Source organism: Pyxicephalus adspersus, chromosome 10, assembly GCF_032062135.1.
Source record: "Pyxicephalus adspersus chromosome 10, UCB_Pads_2.0, whole genome shotgun sequence".
NCBI classification, from domain to species: Eukaryota; Metazoa; Chordata; class Amphibia; order Anura; family Pyxicephalidae; genus Pyxicephalus; species Pyxicephalus adspersus.
In genome coordinates, this window is record NC_092867.1 from 37,369,332 (window position 1) to 37,393,305 (window position 23,974).

The 23,974-nt window shown below is 35.7% G+C and overlaps 1 protein-coding gene across 1 annotated transcript in view; it reads left to right on the forward strand.

The window, feature by feature from the left end:
- COL13A1 (collagen type XIII alpha 1 chain) overlaps positions 1–23,974 on the forward strand; it is a 106,195-nt gene that overhangs the window by 50,618 nt on the left and 31,603 nt on the right. The window contains exons 13-18 of the mRNA XM_072423751.1: positions 1,815–1,931; positions 3,194–3,235; positions 4,793–4,819; positions 5,750–5,785; positions 19,054–19,098; positions 23,534–23,560. Of these exons, the coding sequence (XP_072279852.1) occupies positions 1,815–1,931; positions 3,194–3,235; positions 4,793–4,819; positions 5,750–5,785; positions 19,054–19,098; positions 23,534–23,560 (294 nt within the window). The remainder of the gene's footprint in view (positions 1–1,814; positions 1,932–3,193; positions 3,236–4,792; positions 4,820–5,749; positions 5,786–19,053; positions 19,099–23,533; positions 23,561–23,974) is intronic.

The window sequence follows — 23,974 nt, forward strand, 5'->3', positions numbered from 1 at the left end:
TGTTATGAGCAAACAAAGTTTTTTTCAATTGTTTTTGTTTGGTTTTAACCAGACCATGAAAGGCCAATATAATATATATATAAAAAAGTGCAGTGATGGTTTGCAGAATGCATTAAGATAAAGCAGCCCATCAGATTGGTAAAATATTTCTTTTATTTATTTATTTATTTATTTTCTTTTTTTTCTCCTTGTTTGTTGCACTTTGTATAATTTAATTTTATTTTCATAGGTGCCACAGTTGTCATTAAGACAAATTTATAATAAGGAGAATATTTCTAGACATACTGTTCCCTAGTGTATCCCTTCTATGAGTTGTATAACATTCCAAAAGTGATGTCATTGAATTACTGACACTATCCAGGGATTAGTACAGTCACAAGATGATGCATAACTCCTTTGTTGCTGCTAAAACCATGTGCTATGATGGTTGGGGCCTTTAACCCAACAGTCCTTTAAATTAGCTTTCACCTAGGAAATAAATGGGACGTATCACAACCTCAGCTGAATATATATATACTGGTAATGGGTTTCTAAAATCACCAAGACATTACTGAAATGCATTCTTACTCCCTACAGCTGTGCATAAAATAGAACAACATGGCAAATAATGTTGTACATGCAGCAGCTGATGTATACAAATCAAGCAAAGGAAAGGTTCCCATGTTCTACTAGTATTGACTGATCCTTATTTATAAAGTGAGCAAAGCAGGAAAAAACTGCAATGGACAGTTCAGTTTCCTATGTTTCATACATTTTACTACATTATTTTGTGAACCTTTAGGAATAATAGGACATTTATTAAGATTCCAGTAATAACATTTGCATGGCTCAAAAGCTGGTGGTAGAAGAGTAATTGTGGCCTCTGAGGTCATATTAATAAAACCAGAGATTCTTTTTAGGTTACATTTTCTATCATATATATATATAGTAATCTGTCATCTATTGAGTATTACACCTATTGCCTAATTTCATTACCAGGGTTTTATTAGCCTAATTAAAAAAACATGAAAATAAATATGAAAAAATGTAGACTTAAATTATGCCCCCCAAAAAATGTATTCCAATACCGACACTAAGCTATTTTTCTATAAACAATGGCAGAACATGCTACTGTATAACTGTCCACGTGGCAGCCCTTATAATCCTTGCTTTAAAAGGCAGCACATCATTCAGGCGCATTGAGTGTCAGGGCAGAATATTTATAGAAGGAATGTCATCCTTCTAAGAAACCATCATTATAGCAACATGGAAAAGTGGTGGTGGGGGTAGAGCTTCTGTCAATATAAAGATACCGCAATGCAAAAAGTAGGACAAAGAGGATTATGCAATTATAAGAGATTTAATAGGAGATGTAAGAGACAACTTCAAAAATTCCTTAGATCACTTTCACAGGCTGCTTTTACGACAACATCGTTGTCTGAAATAACGCTGACCTTTCCCTATGTTTAGAGATAAAATTATCCATTAAGACTCATGAAGTATTGAGATGATAAGGCAATGTACAATACCTGTTTAATAATGAAGCTTTATTACAACTCATCTCATTTCAATTTATTATAATAAAGGTAATCACCTAAGTGTTAAGGGACAGGCATCTATACACCCTGTAAAACACAGACATATAAAATAAAACCCATCAATTTATGAACTCAGTTATAGGAAACCCCTTGATGTTTAAGGCATACTAACCTGAATTAAAGCTTTCTGGTTCTGTGTCTGTTGCCTGTTGCTGAATGCGGTGTGCTCTACCACAACAAAAGTGACTAAATTGTATATAAGTTAATTTTTTTTTTTCTTTTTCTCTTTCAAATTAGGGTGAACAGGGTCAGGCAGGAATTCAAGGTCCACCAGGGCTACCAGGCCCGCCTGGACCACCTGGTCCAGTAGGACCTCCAGGAGATTCGGGAATGCCAGGGATTACTGGACCACCTGTAAGTCTTAAATTTATTTCTATATATTTCCCCAGGCTTACTAATTTGTAGACTGTATAGGCAGGATAAGTGTCAATTATACAACCTAAGTGGGGCAGCATGGTGGCTCAGGGGTTAGCACTCAGGCCTTTGCAGCGCTATGTCCCAGGGTCTAATCCCAGCCAGGACACTATCTGCGTGGAGTTTGTAGGTTCTCCCTGTGTCTGCATGGGTTTCCTCGGGGTACTCCAGTTTCCTCCCACATCCCAAAAATGTGCAGTTAATTGGCTTCCCCCCAAATTGACCTTAGACTACATTAATGACTATAGTAGGGACATTAGATTGTGAGCTCCTTTGAGGGTCAGTTAATGGCACAACTATGGATTTGTACAGCACTGCGTAATATGATGGTGCTATATAAATACTGTGTAATAATAATAATGTTATATAATAATTAGCATAGTACAGTTAGGAAAGGTTTAGGCATCTAGCCTAATTTCCACAGTGCCAATATTCAAAGAAAATATATAAAAGCGCCTATTTACATGCTTTTTCGGTTTTGAACTGTTTTTCAAAGTAATTTTTTAAAACAAACTAACAAAAAAAATCACATTCAATGCGACATTTGTATCATGATTTGCACTGTGCTAAGGCACCACATTTAATGACCCTTAAGCCACACAAAACTCAGGCTAAGGATTTTAGCAATGCAAAACACATCATGTGTAGTTTAGGTGTGGCTAATATATGTGCGTTGGGTAAATCCGAGTAAAAAGCTGCACAGTGCTAAATGTTATTCATCATTACTGCATGTCTGAAAGGAGCCTATATGGTGCATTTGTACAGTAAAACTGCAAAAAAAGTTATTTTATCATATGGCTCTGTTGTATCCCTTAGCTTTAGAGATGTTATCATCACTTTCCTCATATTGTTGATTTAGCCTGTTACAGAGATGGGGTCAAGAGTAACAAATGCATCTTCTTCAGTGTTTTCATTGCTCCTTATTTTATCAAGGCTATCATTATCCAAACACAAGTGCCAGTGGCTGACACCAATGTTATTTCCTCCACTCTAGACTCTTGTTAAATACCAGGCAGAGGAAGTAACACTCTGACTTGTAATGATCCTGGTCCCAGCAGAAATTCAAACTAAAAAAAGACCCTGAAAGACTTTGATGTCCCAACCAACCATGTGCTATTCCCAGGCTGGCGAAGACCAGTTTTAAACCAGGGGCTTGAGCAGTTTTTAACTGTCTGCTGTACTAACTTTCCTTTCTACTTCAGGGAAAAATAGGTGAGCCTGGTAAGCCTGGGAAAGATGGAAAGGTAGGTTTACTTTTTAAAGGTATTTAACAATTTACAACAATATTGTATGCTATACAGAATCTTGGTAGTGCTATTCATATAATCCAAGCCAAGTCACGCACTGACGATAGCAACTTGTCAGCTGGGGGGTTGGATACATAAATTACACATTCTCATTTGCTATAGGATTGCTGTAATATGTATTTACTTTTCAGGGGCTGCTGGGGTTTTACTGGAGGGGCTGTTTTTTTTTTTACATGGGTTCCTTGAGAGAATACAACTGTAACATTAGTGCACTAAGCTTTAACAATTATTGTTTGACATAACAATCATTATTGGTGATGAGGGCAATGAGAATATCTGCAGTGATCACTGAAGAAAAACAATCACATAGCTTAAAGGAACAAGCATTGTAATAAATAACACTTGCATTACAGGTTCGTTGATTGAGCCTTGCAAAGAGAACATTAATAGGAATAAAGAGAACGCTATATGGCAAAAAGCAATGTATGAAATACAATAACCAGTGAAACTATTTTGCATTGTGAATAAAAATATCTGAGTTGCCTTGTTACTTAGGCCTGCTAGTATGAATAGGATCCACTTATACATATATAAGTATGTGATATATCTTGGCATACATCAATAATGTTGAGCAATTTGCAGTAACCCATCACAGCTAATTAGATATTAATGTATTCTAGACACAATAAGGAAATGTAAAGCCTGACTGATTTCTCTAGGTTACATTACAATAGTAATACTGTATATTGTTTACTCGTACTCGTAGAGTAGTGAATGTTGAGCAATTTGGCTGTGCGTGCAAATAGTATTTACTGATACTTATCACTGTTTGCACCAAAACTGACCACATAAGCATTCAGTAAAATATTTACTTGTACTAATCAACATTTCATCTAAACCAACACCATTAGAATATCAAAAATATGTAGAATATTTATTGGGGTTCCGAAACCTTTAACAGTCACACATGTTAAAAAAAATATATTTTTGGGCACTCCTCCATATGGATGCAGCATAAGGACCAGGTTATAGTAGAGATTCTGTTGGTTTTAGCAACTCACCACCCATAGGATTATTATGGAGGCAGCAAGATCACTCACGTGCTGCAATGGCATCACTAGCTTAGATATTGTTCCTTTGCTGCACCTTCACTGGCCACATTTTGCAACATCCTAAGTAGTGAGGCAGACACTGTAGCTAAGAAGTCTCTTTGCCTACATTTTGCTTGTAGAAGATCATTTTTGTGACATTGCCCTAAATCTCCCTATTCCCTATCATCTTTAAGAATGGGCACAAACATCAAATGCTGCCATTCTTTCTCGTTAACAGGAATATATGCAACAACATTGTTAAGAGGATACACTTTAAAAAACTCTCTACCACTCTCTATGCGAAACATGAAACATTTTTATTTGTTTTATATCCTGCTCTGTTCATTAGGGTCAGAACTTATGAACTAGGCAGTGATTTAGTGTTTTATTCATGAGAGTGTATATACATTCTAATGAGCTATTCTTCTGTTTCTTATATGCAATTGTTTTCCTTCATCCTCAGGGCATGCCTGGACCACAGGGACCCAAGGTAAGGAAAGTGTTTATATACACTGATTTTGTTTGGGAACAAATGTAGGTCATATACACCTTTATACAAATATGCAAAGAACTATTGTACAAAGACAACTGGTGACCCAATTTATTACTATGTCTCTGGTTGCAACTAAGAGATAAAACAGTAAGCAGCTAATTGTGTTGCAATCTGCAAAAAGAGATGTGGACCCAGCCCCTTAACATTTATAAAGTGCTACAGCATGCACTTATGTGCTAACATTTGTAGCTAGGGCAGCCTTTTCATGTTAAAAGATTATCAATGCACCAGAGCATCAAAAAGTGAACCCGATTATTTTCTAATGTTGCAAACAACAACAAACATTAGTGAGTTACAATGTCTCAGGATTTGTACACATGCTTGATGATTGTGTCTTTCAATTAATGATCATGATTGTCTCAGATGAAGATCTAACATGTGTACAGTGGTCCTCCACGATTGTTTAATGATCAGCAGTGGCAGAGGGGGGAAGACTGCTGTCTTATTTTCTTTGCATGAGGACGCAATGGGTGGCCCCTTGCTCATCCTCCACTCCATAGATCAATGATGTATGAACAGTGATCACTTTCTGAAAACAATCTGCAAATGAAAGATAAAAGATAGTTTCCAGCAACAAAAATTGACTGTTTGCATTCAGCTTTACACCAAACTTTAACACAGGTTTGTTGTGTTAGCATGTTTGATTTCCATCCAGAATAAATGGCACAGTAATGTGTGCGTGCTGCACGTTGCGAATGTATATTATAAAAAAACATCTTAAATTTAAAATAATGATTTTATGGTCTTGTTTGATAGCACAGCTTTGCTGAATTGGCCTAACATCTGTTTAAAGCTCTGGTCTAATGTTTATTTTCTCCCCTTTTCCTGAAGAAATGAAAAATTCTTAGAAGTTTATTTGTTTTGCAGGGAGAGCCAGGGACTTCAGGAATCCCGGGAAGGAAGGTAAAAAAAATGACAGAGCTTAATCTGCTCTGCTGCCATAGAGGAATGCAATGTGTATAAGAATATGAATATCTGCTGATACGTTTAAATTATCACTATCACCAAAAAAGCAGAAGTGTTTTTTATCAGCATATAAATTTGTTTATATATTTAGATTTAAATTGTAAATGCATTGTATTATCATTATTTATTATTACTGTATTGTAATATCATAGTGATGTTCATTCAGGATGTACATTTAGAAAAGCATATTGATGTTCAAAGGCTTTATTTAAGCTACAAGTCATTTATAATATCACTGGCCAAAAAAATGTTCACTCCCGATTTATCATAGTCATAAATTATTTTGTAGCAACTGAAAATTTTGAAAATATTAAGTTAATCTCAACCTTTCCCAGGACCTTCTTTTAGCAAAATGGAGGAGTATTCTTCCTCTCTGCAATCACTGTGGCTGCAAAGTTTGACATGGGCCCACGCAGGACAGAAGGGATTTTTTACAGTTCCCACAGATGTATTGTTGTGCTAGATTTTATTCAGTGACCTGCACCACAATGTCTGTACTCAGTGTCAGGTTTGTAGAATTCTTTCTGAAATCAAAACCCAACCCAGTTCCAGTCTTGGATGTAGATGAGACAGGCATATTAAGTACACCTAAAAGCTTCTATGTGAGAGTTTAATCCACAGTAGTATGAGATCTAGTTTCTGTGATGCACAAACCTCATAAAGTATACACTTTATCTTCTTTTCTTTATCTTCTCTGAGCGAGTCAGTCTTCTTTTATTTGAACCTCATGTGCACCCCCTCACAGACACTGCAATGTATTTCACGATGCCAGTGGCAGAAAAATTGGGGGTGACCAGGTTCTGGCTTACAAGCTACAGATTTGTGAGTTAGAAAAGACACTGCCTCACCCCCTGCAGAATTTTTTACAGTGCAAGTAGGCAAAACCTTCATGAAAGTGGCAAAGTGAAATGAATTATCATTATTGCTACATTATCATAGGACACTGCATTAGTAGGACTTTATTTACAGTCACAGGTATTAGTGAGACTTAAAAGAATGTCTTTGATTAGCTTGTTTCTGGCAAACCAACAAGTTTGCTTTAATTCCCCCTTAGCAGATCCTTCGATGCTCTCTGATTTGACTATTGAGAGTAAAGGAAATACCTTGTATCGTGGCAAATTGAGAGGGAAATGGTACTCAGTGTCATTGCACTGGCACTTAGATGATGCTGGCACAGAAATTTGCCTAAAAGATGTTAGACAGAGTTGTTAGTATTGTGTAAGAGCAACTGCCTTGCATATGGATGTCCTTTTTCCTGCTTGTAAACCATTTATTATAGAATCAAATGTAAATAGTTTAAAGTTAAGTGACCCACAACCAGAATGCATGAAATGATAAGTTGTCTTTTCTATAGGCATTTATTAGTATGCTTGTACACAAATAAACAGTTAACAGTAGGTCATGCCAGCCAGCAAATTACTATTGAAATATAGGGCCAGCAATTAAAGCCATATGTCTCCCATGATTCATGAGTCATCTAACCCCTTTCTTCTTAACCCACCTACAAAAACAGGCATTTTGTCTATACTGGCAACTTTTCTTCTAGACCCACCTGACTCATTTAAGGTCCATACTGACATAATTTTATTTACTTCAGTCAGGTTTTGCATACTCTTGATAGCCTATAATAATCCAAATCTGACCATTAGGCAGGTCAACTGCAAGTCAAAAGGAGGTTAACTGTAAGTCAAATGCACCTGTTAGGTAATTTTAAATAATCTCATCTCAAAAGCATCCTAAACCATCCAGTTGATGCCCAAACAAGCCTAAATCCCATCAACACAAGCTCCTAATCTGCTGTACATAGGCACCCTATATCTTTAAAATTTGCCTATGAAAGCTTACTCTAAAGTAATCATGTCCTCCCAAAGGGCAGTGTACTAAATATAAATCCATTAGCAAAACTAATAGAAGAAAGTTTCATATGGTTATCTCTCTTAATAAAATTGCCTGGGGTGTTCTTATGTCCATGTAAAGTGAGAGAGAAAACCTTTTTTATTAAATTATCATTTGTCTCTAATGAATTCTATCATTAGAATACCAAATTTGGAGAGCCTAATTATTAAGAATTTGATATATTTCACTAGTTACGTTTTTAAATATTTATGTGTGAATTTGTAGTCTGATTGGTGACAACAAAAGGAGCTGGTGAGGTCCCTGATCTAGTGCCAATGCTTCACCCAGGCACCAATCCACCAATCCCCCAATCTGTCTTCTTACTTTTCACCTTGGAGCATCCGCTCAACCTCTGGAGGCAAGTCGTGTCATCCTAACATTTAGCTGTCTCCAGGACATAAGTAAGGAAGAAATGATGTCTGGGGAGGGCAAGGATTGACAGATAATCTTGGAACCTCAAAGGGCTGGAGGTGAAACGCAGAAGGTCCGAGAACCAAAGGGAAAATCAAAGGAAGTTATAAAGTTTGAAGTTAGGAGAAAACAGGCAACGGAGATCAAACAACCAGGCAGATAACACAAAGAAGTTAAAAAGTTTGTGAAGAGAGGTTAGAAGGTCAAACAAGAACAATTCGGAAGTTAGTCTATCCAGCAGTGGAGATTGGTTAATTAATATCAAGTCAGTAACAGAAATTCAGGAACAAACACACACTTTACCAATTAGCAAACACTATTCTATCACCAGTGAAGCAACCTTCTGAAAATGCAGCTTTATACAGACCCTGGTCAACAGCCAGTCCAAGTGCAGGATCAGGTGGGGTTAAGGAGCCAAATTGCAGATTTTCAGCAATACCCAGTTTAGCCACCACCAGATACCTTAATTTTTCGGAGTGAGGTGAAGAAAAATCCTCCCGACCAGAAAAGGAGCAAAACAGCCACCGGAGCAGTAAGTATGCAGTTGCTTAAGGCCACTTACAGACCTCTTCTGTTTAGTACTGTTAGACATGAGACTTGTTTATGTAATCATAATATAAAATTACTAAGTCACAAACTTTAGTTCATACCTAATTGGTCTCAGTACATTGTGTGCAAATCTAATATCATACAGTCCACAGTATGCTGACTCAGGTAGACAGGTCTGTGGATTAGACTGATAGCTAAGCACTTTACCCAACTGCTGACATATGTAAAACTATTGTTTCTAATTATACTGGAAATCAGAAGGGGTTACTGCATATTACAACGAATAAAACACTAATGTAATCTGTAATGGCACATTAAGGATCCAGTTGACTCCCCCGCCTGCAGTTAGGAAACTTTCCATATATATATTTTTTGCTAGATGCTTTGTATGTTAAGCATTGCATGTGGCATCTAGGTGGCCTTTCTGACAACTAGTGAGTGGAAATTGTGCATTCATTGCTATGTTACTCTAGGAGCCTCACCTATAATATATATATATATATATATATATATATATATATATATATATATATATATATATAGTGGTTTTGTCTATATATAAGTGCTATGATCTAAACTGATAACTTGATAATTTAGGACCATTCCTAATTAGGCACTTTTCATAACTAAGACTTGTATATGTCATTATCAAAGTATTTGTTCAGTAGAGTAAAGTAACAATCAACCCAAAATTTATTTTGGGGATTTTATGAATATGGGCTTTAGGGAAGAAGGACCAGCAATGGCGATGGAGTTTGGGATAGATGATAGTTGGTTCAGGGAAATTTAGGTTTTTTTCTGTACGGTACAAAAACGGTGTGTGTGCAGTTGTATGCTACCTTTTACATTTTTTACAAGATATACATTTTATATGGAGCCCCTAGGCTATATACTAATTTTAAAGGTAAAATAATAATTTCCTTTTTATATTACAACAATAAAGGGCCAATTTTTAAAGCAGTGATTTTGACATTAAGCACCCTTCTCTGGAGAAGAATCAATCACTGCCATTTAAAACTCATGAAATATTCTCCCTGGAGACTGTTGCTGAATGCCAGACTTAATGCTTTATAAATAGACCCTTATTAATGTACATAGTCAGAAGACAAAATGGATTGGCAAATTCTTTATTCTTCTGAATAATGTGTAAACCTATTATTACAAATTTAAAGGGGATGGAAAGTATATTGTTTGCAGAATGTTAAAATGAGTATATATAATCCCCTTTCTACTCAAATTTTTTTGATGATGCAGATTTTTTACTGAGCATGTGATTAAGAACAGCCTACCTAATGCCAAAGAGAAAATTTGGTTTCAAGATATCTTTCTTTTCATAACTTGATTGGTGTATGTGTGTGTGTATATATATATATGCAATGTATATATATATATTTAAATGAAAATCTTTGTGGCTCTAATTAAATTTTGCAACTGATTTATCCCTATGGTTTGAATATTGCTAATGTCTATTTTTCTGTCCTACATCCTGCTTAGCATATTTCTTTGCTATTTCATATTCCCTTACGTTAGGGGGAACTAGGTGAAGCTGGCTTGCCAGGTGCTCCTGGGCTTCCTGGACCTGCCGGTGTAAAGGTATTAGTACAATAATATGGTTCATGGGTTTTTTGTTCAGGTGTGTGAGGAATGCAAAAAACTTGCATGCAGTTTGATAAATCCAGCTAGTGTGCATCTTATGATGCAAGAAAAATGGAAAATCAGCCGGGAGCTTTTTATATCCGCATTTGATGATCCCACTAAATAGTTCATCATCAGTGTAGATGTCAATTGTCAATAGGACATCACAGAATATCATCTTTTTTATTATATTTGTTGTATTTTGCATTGACAGTGTAAAAAGCTATCAGATATAAAAAGCTCCTAATCGCCTGGGTGTGTTTTTGAAGAAAGCAGAAGTTTAAATAGGTTAACACGTGATGTGTGTGTTTTAAAAAATACACAGTGCGATAAATCGTAGTACTGTGTGTTGTCACTATCCGATCGCCGTTTGTCTTCTATTATTATTATTATTAATAATAATAATAATAATAATAATAATAATCAGGATTTATATAGCCCCAACATATTATGCAGTGCTGTACATTAAATAGGGGTTGAAAATGACAGATGAATACAGACAGTGACACAGGAGGAGAGGACCCTGCCCCGATGAGCTTACAATCTAGTAGGTGGGGGAATTTACACACAATAGGAGGGGGGATATGTAGTGGTGGGAAGTAGTGATGGTTTGAAAAGACAGAAGAAGATGGGTAGGCAAGTTTGAAAAAATAGGTTTGAGTGCTCATTTTTCAAACTTGCCTACCCATCTTCTACTATTGAACAATCATTGTTACCCCTTTATTATACAGCAGTTATTCCCCAAACACTCCATAGTTCAATAGTCACAAGACATTACCTTGCTAACAATCTAACTTTCTTGTAAACTAATATAAAATCAAAAAAAAGTACTATTTTGTAGCTAGTTTCTATAAAAACAAGGATTTTCAATACTGTTATTTTGTTCTCCACTAAACAAGCACTTTCTCCATATGCTGCATCAGGTAAAAGGTTAAAAAAAGAATAGTCTGTAATTTATCGCTTGCAATTTTTCTGCAGCATTTGCTTTTTGCCAAATGGCAGCTTACCTTTATTTGCATACGCTCAATGCTAAATAAAGATACTGTAAAATGATATGTTAAAATACAAATATTAAAGCTGCCATTTCTGACTTATTTTTCAAGGCAAAGGCTCAGGACTATCTTTGCTTTGTGAGTCACTGGTCTAAAACTAGCATGTGTTAGGTCAAGTTTACACCTTGGTCAGTAATGGCACCAAATGTGCCTGACAGGTTGTCTTTAAAGGTAAAGTTTATTGTATTAATAGAGCAGCTATTATAGGTTTTAATTTTATTTCCTGCAATAAAGTTAAGTTTGTGCTTTGCTAATGCAAGTCATAGCAACCGGTTTACTTTAGTGTCACCCCCGTCAGCTGTCTATATATTCATCAATCCATTTGCTGGCATGATGTGAAAGTTGGTGCTGAGATGATGGTTCTCCACCAGTCCCCATGTTGAAGTGTTGTCATGTGATAGAATATTATTCTACTGTAGAATAATTAAAAAAGGCAATGTATAACATGACAATATGGCATCTAGTTGAGCAAAGCACCTTCCGACCACATTGGGATGTTTTAGTGTGGGTGCACATATATTGAATTGTATCTCTGTAATGTAAATCGAACACTTGTGATGAGGATTTATAGCAAAGAATTGAAAGGCTTTCACTCTTCTCTGAGTTGTACTTTTTGTATGTCTTAGTGTTTTTTTCAAAAAAAGAACATTTACAATAACACTTAAAACAAAGGTGAATTTTATTTATATAAAACATACTTCCACAATCTAATAGCAAGCAAATGTGTACATGATAATTAGTAGATTGTAGGAAGAACATAGCTGACCTTATTATCTTAGAGTTATATCTGATAACATTCACCCATTCAAATTCCATTAAAGTTATTATCAGGCAGTTATAGTTTAGGTTCCCTAACTTTAAATGTGCTGATGAGACTGATTTACAGAATATAGATAGAAATAAGAGCAGTTACATATAACGATTATTCATACTCCAGCTGCCCTTTTTAAGGTTTTATCACTATTTAGTAAGTGGAGTCTGATGTTGAACAGCCCAACTTTTCCTTCATTTCCTTTTATCAGCATGTTTGCTAAATTACTTGAAAGAATCAAGGCTTACATTGATCTAAATTTAATTTTAAAGAAATGTTTTGTAATAATAAATGCATGGCTTTGTTTCCAAACTTAGGTTTTAAAAGGCTCTCTGGCACTAACCCAATACATTGCTGGCACGACATACACCTGCATTCCCACACGCATGTTTTGCTTTCAGTGTTTGTATACTAAGCACTCCATTCCAAACATTGTTCAAATACAGTGAATTGCATGTCACTGAGTGCTTTATTTTATGTGGAGTCTTTTCTTTTGCTTGGAAAATGGAACTGAATCCTAGAAGTCTGTTCAGCCTTTCAAGGTCTTGTTGCTATGACTGTATGCCTTTTCCTTCATGTATCCTGCCTTCTCTTCTTTTCTTTCTTCTCTATAACATAACAGGGCGATCAGGGCGAGGTAGGACAGAAGGTAGGTCTTGTTCTGATCTTATTTTGTATTGCATTGTATATACCTGTATATATCTTTCAGAAAACAAAAAAGCTCTAAGAAATGTAAAAGCGCACGTTAAGAACTTCTAAGGGTTATTTACCAATGTGAACCTTAGAGATAACATTGGTAAATAACCCTTATTGTCTACATCCTGTAAACCAACGGTGAAGTGAGGAAAGAATGAATCTCTTATGACAGCTGGGAATTAATATAGGTCTTTGAAATAAAGGATCAGTTTTCACTATGGCCTTTAACTTGTGTTTGTTAGCTTAAGCACAATAGTGCTCGACCCTACCTGCAAACAATATGCGGCTGTTTCTATTCATCTGTTTCAAATTCTATTTACTTATATGCTCAGTTAACATGGCTGTATCTAATTTGCCATTACAATAGATTACTTTTTATATTACATTAAAGAAGGACCCTAATGAAAAGCAGGATATCCAAACAAACTATATATGCTTATCCATTCTGCATACTAACTGGCTCACATGGCCCAGCTAATAGCAGCCAATCAGAGAGAAGGAGTTTGTAAATTTTTACTAGCATAGGCTTAGTTGCTGAGAAGGTAAATTTGGGCTAACAAAACTATTTTATGTTATGGTATTTATTTTAAAAATGAAGTGATTTTAAAATGTTTCCTGGTTGGTTTCAAAATTGAGCATTATGAGCATATGAACATAACATGGAGTAGATGTAGACGCTGATTTTGACCTTTACCTTACTTCAGGAGTCGGCAAACTCCGGCCTTTAGGCCAGGTACAGCCTAGCCAGTAGCTTGTTCTGGCCCAACGCCCCCTGGCCAATCCGGCCCAAAGCCGGCCCGCAACCTGCAGCTCCTAAGCCATGGGTTGCCGGCAGGATCTGCCAGGGGGCGTTAGGATCTACCGAAACTGGAGCTCTGGAGCCGCCGGAACTTCGGCGCCGCCGCCTTGCTGTTGCTACCCTATTTACCGCGGCCAGCGTTGATATTCCGCCAGCGTGGTAAATAGGGAAGACTCCCTGAAGGGAAATCCTTCTCCTCCGCAATGCATACAGAGGAAAGGTATTTCACTTAAGGGGGCGTTTCCTAGTGGTGGGTGGGGCCATTAGGGCGGGACTCAGTGTCCGGCCCAGTGTACTCCCGCCACCCCTGAAATGGCCTAGTGGCCATAAAAGTTTTCCTACCTCTGCCTTACTTGATTACAATGCATGCAGAAGAGAAGCATGGCATGATAGCACAAAGCCTAGTAAGAAGTGGCATTGTCATCCAGAAACTCCTTTGTGATTACGGATTACGAAAAACTCCCCAAAATCAAAAAAAATGTAAGCTTGAATGTAGGTGTGCTTGCTGCGACCTTTCTGCCATTTTTAAAAACAAAGTCTTTGTTGTAGTTTTAAACAGGCCTTGAACTCACATATACTGTCAGGATCCCATTCTCTTTATAAGTTCCAAAAAGTATCTGTAAAGAAAAATGAACATTCCTTGCATTTTAATGCAAGGTCAAATTTAAATGTTTTAAAATAATTGGTATGCAGTACACTTAGGGCCTGGGTTATAAAAGCTCTCCGAGACTGGCAAAGATAGACTATCATGGGAGAACTTGGTTAATGCAGCAAACCAGGAATGGATTTATTAAAAATAATTTGCTATTGGCTGGCAAATGTATTCTATCCTGGACCAGATTTATTCCTGGTTTGCTGGATCACCCAGGTTCTCCTATGAAAGGCTATCTTGGAGAGTTTTTTTAAATCAGGTCCTTATATTCCAATTTTTTAAAACTGAACTCAAGTTTTATGACTCCTGTACTGAAATTGTTTACTTTAATTTATCTGCATTATGCAAAAAAAAAAAAAAACAGTTTTATTTAAATATTTATTTGCTAATTGATGATTCCAACAGGGAGGAACAAAGCAAGGGAAAAAATATACAGACCAATTTTTAGTACTAACCCGTTTCCTAACATTCAACTGTCTAAAGCAAGAACTTCTACTTTCTATTGAAATGGTCATTGTTCAATATTGTTGTTGTCACTAGTGAAATATTTTAGCCCAGGTAAGCTCATTTTTACATTTCTATGGTCTTATGCTGAATTCAAATGGTAATTCTAAACTAAATAGATAATAGATATAATTCTTAAAACACTCATAAAATGTATTTTCCTTACTGTATCTAGATTTAATCTGATAAATACCTGCTAAGGTGCATGATGAGTAATAGCCTCCCAGCATATATGATGTGCTGTGATCTGCTCTTTCAATTATCTGACTTCTATTAACACCACATTAAACAGAATCTTAAAGGGGAGATCACTATAACTGCTTGTACTGGCATGGAAATTATATCTTTGATCGCTCTAATACAGCTTTATCAAAGTCAAACATTTTACCGTTATGCTCTATATATTACTAGTTCACTTTTTGAAGTTTGTTTGACATTTATTGTTAATTACCAGCCGAGGTTTTGTTGTAAAACTTAAACAGAAGATGACATCATTATTTAAAAATCATAAAGATTAGATACTACCGTGGTATCTTGAATCTGACGAGGAGGGATTTATCCAAGATTTAGAAGTTGAAGATTATAATAGCTATCTCTGTAAGAAGATGCCGACTTCAAAAATAGTTTAATCTAGTCAGTTCACTTTGACAGCATCCAGCCCCATGAAACAGACAATTCAATAATACACAAATGTACTTCTTCTACTTGGCCTCAATCCAAACATCACAAATATATGACAAGTTAATGCTTTACATGTCATAGTCCTAGATTTCATAAATTTAAGGTGAAAATTGAGTTGTCAGTAAATCAGTTTAGTTTGTTCATATGAGCAATAAGCTGCACTGTCAACTTACTCTCCTGCAGTTCCTCAGTAGCTCAATAGGCTTTTATGAACAAATGACAGGTCAAATTTATTGTTAAAGATAGACAGAGCTGTTCAGACACAGCAGTAGTCGAAAAATTTCAAAGGCATACAATCCTTGGTATTCTGTAACCCCCACTCACCCTGTGAGTGAATGACAACTTTATACATCCATTAGGGTAAATTAAGCTGAGATTTATGCAGGAATATTATCCTATTTGCTCATGTACAATGGGTGATCTAGTTCCCTGGTTTTCCTGCACTGTTGACCTCATATATTTCTAGATAGGCAAATGGACAGGTCATATAGACCAGTGTTTTTCAACCTTTTTTGACCCACGGCACATTTTTTACATTAAAAAAATCCTGCGGCACACCACAAATTAAAAGTGTTACAAAATTACACTTTGTAGCTAATTCTCGTCTCTAAAAATAAACAAGGCGCTTGAGCTACCTACTGCCACCCACTGACATGGAAGAGTATTACATTACTCTGCCAGTCACTACAGCACAGGCACTCGACAATGATAATTGGATAATTTTCCACGGTACACCTGAAAATCTCTCATGGCACACTAGTGTGCCACGGAACAGTGGTTGAAAATCACTGATATAGACCACGTGTTCCTCTCATTATCTTAGGTATTGTAATGGATGACAAGTAGAAAATTAGCAGTTGGGGCTGTCTATGTAGCAGTGTATTATAATGTTAGTTGATACGCATACTATAAGGTAAAATATTGTCCATAGCAAGTGCACAAAAGGTATAGTAGAAGATAAAAAAGGCTTTGATCAACCTTCCTATTTTATGTACATATGACCCCAATCCCATCCTTTATCAACCAACCAACTGTATAAAGTTCTCCATCCAAATTATTAAACTTCCTTATACTTATAATGCTCCCACACACTTAAATATATTTAGGGACATTACACCCTAATTTCCCTTTATCTGACATGCAAGAATCATTAGTGTATTTGTGGTAGTAGATGCAAGAAAAGTCATTAAAGTTTTCTTTTAGTTTAATTACATCTGCATGGTTGCTTTTTAAATAGGTGACAATGTATATGCATATCTGACAGCCCTCCAGGATCTGTTCCTGGGGGGCTGTTAATTGAAGTCTGTCACTTATGGGGGTCTGTAACTAAGGATATGCAAGTTTAAGCATTTGTCACACAAGGTCTGTCACTGAGGGTCTTTTTTCTGGGGGGATGTCAATGGGGGATCTGTTAAATGAGGTCTAACATTGAGGATTTGGCACTGGGGGCATTTATGAAGTGAGATCTATCACTGGGGCTCTGATACTGAGGATCTCTCACTGGGGGCATCTGTCAAGTGAGATCCGTCATTGAAGAGTCACTGGGGCATTTGTCACATAGGTGTCTGTCACTAAGGAGGGTGTCACTGTTGGTATTTTTTGGAACCTTATATCCTACCTTGTACTTTTTTCAAAGAACCATTGCCTGAGAGTTATAACTTTTCTTAGCCCCTGATATTTGTTAGGTATTTGTTTTGGCCCAGGGGTCACTAACGTTGCCAAAATCTGGAAAAGTTTGTGAACCACTGGCCTAAATAATGAAAACTTATGCAGCTATCACATATAAAGACAAGTAAACAGCAATATGTTACTTTTTTGTCCTTGGTTTTAGATATCTTTAAATGCTGCAGTTCCACAGTGTCCATCAGTAAAGTTGTATTTTAGATGCAGTCAGATGCATGCTAAAATTTGACCTATGACAAGTGCTATAATGCCCCAGGCTATGCTATGTCTGCACTCACTTATGTACTCGTTCACATTGTTTAGACTAACCCCAGGTTTTCAGCTACTGCCGCATGGGGATGATATGTTTTATGCACATGATCTTACCCGGAAATACTGGAATATGGCCTTTGGTTGTTATGGACTTCATGCTGACCTTAAAATTTAAACTACCTAAAGTGAGTTGAATATAAAATACTTCTGACTCAGCGGCCATTAAATAGAAAACACCTGAAAATGTCTGCAGGGGGGAGACAATGTTTTTTTATAATCTGGTATTATTACAGATTAGTTCTGTATGCCTGATGGATGATTGCAAGCATGTTTCATGTTTCAGATTTAAAAAGCCTGGAAGCATAATTCAAATGCAGAAACAGCCTGTTGTGGGTGATAGATGGAGATAACCTAATTTCTTGATTCCTTGTGCCCTCTGGTGGAAAATTGGTATATTGCACCACTTTGAATTAAAATACAGATTTATCTAGACTACAACAGTTGAACTCCTTCTAAAAATTAGTTTCATTCTAATTCATTGGCTTTAAAACTTTGTTTTCCTGATATGCAGATCTGGTGATATTACTTGATGCATGCCTATTATGGATCAGTTGATACCAATGTACTGCTAACATAGATAATATTGAACCTAAAGTACTACTTTAAGGAAAGTTTGTCAAACTTTGCAAACTAAAAATTGTCCAACATGCAAACTAAAGCTGAGGTCAATGGGATACATTTACCACCATGCTTAATGATAAAATAAAATAGCAGTTAAAAGATTTCAACTTGTTTGTTGTCCTGTGTTATCAAATGAGTCTGTGGTTTGCTAGCCACATGATCATAGAATTGTATCATGCACAATTTTTTATTAACCTGAATTAAAAAAAACATTGCTTATAGTATCTCTTTTCAAATGTGATACATAAAGTAGCATTATGTTAAAAAAAAGGGATCAATGTTTGTTACATCTTTTATACTGCATCTCTAATTAGGTCAGATTTTCCACACTAACTGGACACTTTATATCTGCTTAATTGAATCTGTGACTAATATAATGAGATCCTGACCTGCCTCACATAATCATTGTTTTAACCTAGGGAAATTCAAAGTATGCCTTGTCTGTACACAGTTTATTAGTTTGCTTTTATAGTGTCATACTTTGTATTAATTTTTATTTTATGTTTAGATGTTGGAGTACACAAACTATTTTAGCATAAAACAGAATAAATCTATCATACCACTAATTGGTTCTGCTACAATTTAAGCTATAGGGTAACGTTACAATAAAATTATTACAGCTTACATTAGTTTACATTATTTTTACAATAAACTGAAGTGATGTGCAGTACTTCATGCCAACCAATCAGAGTTTTGTACTAGTATTAATTAGATAAACCTTTGGAGAGGTCAATTTCTGATTAACTGCTATGTGCTACCACCTTTATTCACTTTGTTACTAAATAGCCAGTTATCTTAGTCTTCTTTTGACCTTTTTTATTCTTCACAAGACACTTAACATACACTAACTCTGCCTGGACTTATTAGTTCCCCTTTTCTTTCTTTTCTCATTTCCAATCCTAGGGAGAGAGAGGCATGCCCGGGATGCCGGGGAAACATGGAGCAAAGGTATATTCTTTAGCAAAAATGTAGCTGTACCCCATGAATCCCATGTGTACCTCTTAGCCAACCTTGTTTTGTCTCTTTGTATCCCCAGTTTCCCAATGATCTACATTACTTACACCTCCCAGCTCTATGTACTGGATCTCAGACATCATCCACTAGTTTTTACTATTTACATGACCACTTTCCACTCCCTGTGTGGCTCAGTAACCCTAATTTTCATCTTCTGTCCTCTTTTTCTTTAGCTTTTCCCTGATTTCTGTTTCTGAGAGTTGAGAGGTATGACCCACCCCTTGCTTTAACTTTACCTTTCTTCATATTCACCTTTGTAACCATACATCATTTCTTCCACTATATCTGGCCTCTGCCCCCATTCTTCTCCCCTAACCATTCCTAGTAACTGTCCAATATCTATAGGAAACTTGATGTTACTTGTGTTTGTATTTGTGGTACTTGTGCAATTGACAAGATTTACAAATGGGGCTGAAACCCACAATACTGACAATGGGTCAGGTTCAGCTTTCTGGTACTTTGTATGACATGGTCTATGTTATTGTAGGACTGAATTAGATACAGTTAGTAGACTCACTTGTGATAATGAAATATTGCTTTTGTTGCATTGATATGAGGGGTTAAACTCTATTGACCAAACAACACTGAAATAAAAAAAATTGTGAAATAATATTATTACCAGCTAACTGTAGTGGAAAAATTGGGTTCTATTTGATGGCATTTTCTAAAAGAGATGGAAACATTGGAAACATTGTTTATTGAACACCAAACATATTGTTTGGCCATCTCTTGCTCCTTCAAACCCCTCCCATTTGATTGTTTGGGGTCTATGGGTGTTTTTAGCTGTATCCAACAACCTAGCACCCTATCTTAACTGTACCTGACAGCCATGTATAGTTAAGCTTACAACAGCCTAAAGAAAAGCATCACACATAGTTAAGGCAAAAAAAAAATGTTATTACATTACCCTCACAGCATCCCGATTACATAAAAAGGACTAAAAGTTATCTAAAAAAAAAAATGTTAAAATGAAACATGTATCCTAAACAAGTAGTAGCTTCTCTTTCTTTTTGTTCTGGGTGGAATGCTGTAGAATGTTTGGAATTACCTCTGTTTCTTTGAATTACAAAAATAATGGTACAAGCCTTACATTCATTTCCCAATGAAGATAACACAAAGAAATGGAATTAAATGATACCACCATCTTTCTCCTAGTAACTTGGCAGAGGATAGGACATTTGCCTTAAAAGCTTTGCAATGGATTCCTCAGCAGTTAGTTTGGTTAATACTCTAAGGATGATTTCATGTTAGCTCATGGATGGGCATTTAGACCTGACCTAATGGCCCTGAAAGCTCTCCCAGTACTTTGTTTGTGCCAGCCACCTAACACAAATGTACATGCCATGGACCCTGAAGTTTCTTTTTAGAAGTTCTATTTCATTTTCTGAACGGCGAGCTTAAAGCAAGCAGAGTTAAAACAAATAAAAGGTTGGATTTTATTTACCATTTATCATTTCAAGCATGTATCTATATAACACTTTCCCCTTTTTGTAAATCTTGTCTTTGGAATATTCCTAATTCACTTATAAGGTCAATTTATTTTTTTTTCTTACATAAAATATCCATATTGATTGTACAACAAGTTGTCTAGGTATTAAAAATTTTCTGCAGCTACTAATGAAAAGAAGTTACAAGTTAAAAATACATTCTATGTAATATGTATTAAAGCTGTGAATTCTTAGCAGGATATACAGCATTTAGACTTAAAGTTCTGTGATGGAAATTTGTTACAGATTATTGTGATCAGTTGATCTAATCCATGAACTATTGATACAACAAAATACTATTTTGGGGCCAGACACCCCTGGATGACTGCTGGCAAGTTGTTTATGCCCTCCATTTATTAGGCAGATGGAACAATCTCCCCACCAGAGTCCCAGAGAAATATGAAAAAGGTGTATTGTAATTCAACTTGCCATTAGTAATCCAAAACAAACATTTTATTGTTGGGTGGACCCTGTCTATAAAAATGTCAGCTTTTTATTAGTTGGAATACAGTGACAATCATTTATAGTTCCCTATTCTAAAGATGTGCAATTTTGCATAGACTTAATAGGGACATACTATCATGCATCTGTAACCAAAATCCCATGGCAAAACACCACTTTTTGGGAGAATGGAAAATACTTACTTATTGATGAACAGACTATGTTTAGTTCAACATTGGGGATGGACACCATCATTTCTGCAAACCAGGAGCTTAAAAAGTGCGTCATCATCCTATCTACATCCATTTTTATAATGCACAGTAAATTATCCTTCAGCCCTGGGTAAAATGTGTTCTGGATTTTCATGGATAAGGGTTATGTAGGAACAGCTGTAGCTTGGATTATGGTCATTAGCTTCTTCCAGCACTAAGTTATAAAAGAGTAAAGTAATAGTAATGGTTTCCGATTGTCAGTTTTATGGTAGCCATTGTACAGATTGATTACAAAATCTAGTAACTGCTAGTGTGTTATGGTACTTATCAGAGGATATCTGCATTCATTCATCAGACTCAAATAAATCCATTCTGTACACAAGTTAGTCCCCTCTGACAATAAATCAAGGGGCTTTTTTAAGTACATAGATGCCATTGCATATTCTTCTTTTGGATTGTCATATGAAGATTAGAAGCTATGATACTTTACCGTGGTAATAGAAGCTGACCTTGTGTCAGCATAGATTTACCATATGGGAAAAATATGTTGGCTCATATTTCTATGTTTATTTATCATTACTGCTTTACAGGTATAAGCATCATGTTTAATCTGTTCTATATTTTATGTGTGCACAATGTAAAATTGGTTGAATCCTAGCAGAGTCTGCAGAACTAGCTGAAGTGATGTATTGCCATGGATTACCCTTCTAATATATCATTTTGTATCCTACTCTCGCCCAGCACAGTTATAACATAAGTTCATCCGTGCTGTCAGCATAAAAGGAGTCAGTTAAAAAAAATTGAAGGCAAAGAAGGTGTCTATGTTACTTTGGAGATCATTTTATCCAATTACAGCTATCATTTTGCTGGTGCAGGATCACAAATGACAAATAGGGTACTAGATGGAATTTTCTTAAAAAACAGCAGCAAATCATTTTTTATTTTTCTTGGAAAATTAAAGCTAATTGGAGCCAATGTTCTGCAGAGTTCTGTGTGCATTTTAATACCTTTTTTAGTTTTATAAATTCATATAGCTGTTATGTTGTATTTATTATTATCAGGTTTTATATTATATTACATATCCAATTGCATACACTGAAAGTTTTCATTGCTACCTGATAATAGAAATATGTGACATCCAAAGTAGAAACCTTTTATTTGTGTATAGTATTACCAAACTTTGCAAACTCCATTTATGTATGTATTGTTATAAATTTGGTATAGCATTAGAATAGTTTGTTAAATGTGGTCAATGAGGTCCACCTTACACATTACTGCATAGACTTTCCTAATTTCCATATATATATATATATATATATATATATATATATATATACACACATATACACACATATATATATATATATATATATATATTCCTCGTATATATTTATTCCAATATTAAGTTTTAGCAAGTGCTTTAACATTTACTCATCTACCATTCATGGGTGTGTTCCTAAATTTGAACACAAAGTCAATATAGGATAAAATAATGCAGAGAAAAGAAACTTAAAGAGCCAATCAGGCGTGCTGAAGTGCAAGAGTAATAGAGTTGAGCTCATCTCATAATGTGCTGCTTCTACTTTCACTTTCTATGCAGAGAGTGGGTTGAGACCTGTATAAAAATGCTGGACATTGAAGTTAACTTAACAGTGGACAGTACAAGCAATTCAGGGTGTATAATTGTCCACACTATTGTATATACAGTTATTTATTCAAAGTATAGCACAAGTAACAATAACATAGAATAAAGAGAGAGACTGTGTTCGAGCTTGCTTTTTGTAGAACATGTGATTAGTTTCTGGTAACCAGCTGCAGTTTTCCATTTATTTTTAATAGAAGTGCTCCAATAATATTAGCATCTATACTTGGCCTTACATGTCAAAATCTAAGGATGAAAATGTAGAAAATGGGGTATCCAGAGGGTTACTTTGACCACTACTACTTATTTTCCCTTTTCTGATATCTCAATATATGGGTTTAGACAGCTTTCTTAAGATATAACCTGTCAATGTATTACAAAAAACATTGCTTCTATATATTTCTTGCTGACTGCTCCTGAATTTGAAGAATGCATTTTGTTCAGACTAGAAATATGCTATTTTATATTTATGTTTATTACAATACATTTATTTGATTTATGTTAACTATAATATAAAAAACCAATAAACATTATCATTTTTTTATTTACATAAAATAATTTGTGTTTATTTTTATTCATTCTCTTAGGGTGAACAGGGAGTCTCAGGAGCAAAGGTACGTATTGTTCAGTGTATACATCCCTAAACATCTTAACCTTTTTATAATTACCAATACTCAGGATAACTGGAAATAGTTTACCCTTGATACTTCATTACGTACTCTTGGAAGAATGTTTGAACTTCAAAGACAAAAAACACATTTACCATTGATGTGGGTACCCCTTCACTTTGCACTTTCTTTGCCTAGGGGATGATAAACTTACCTTATTCCTTGCACCCAGTGTTCCATCCTGTCCAATGTTCTACAATCTGAACAGAGCATTGGTCCGGGTTTTTGCATAGTGACATCAGGGAGCTGAGAGAGATCAGTCAGTAAAAGTTATAGGATTAAGGTGACCGGTTCAATGAGTAGAAATCATCTTGTGTGAGCAAGGAATAAGGAAAGTATATCACCTTTTTTTCATCCTGT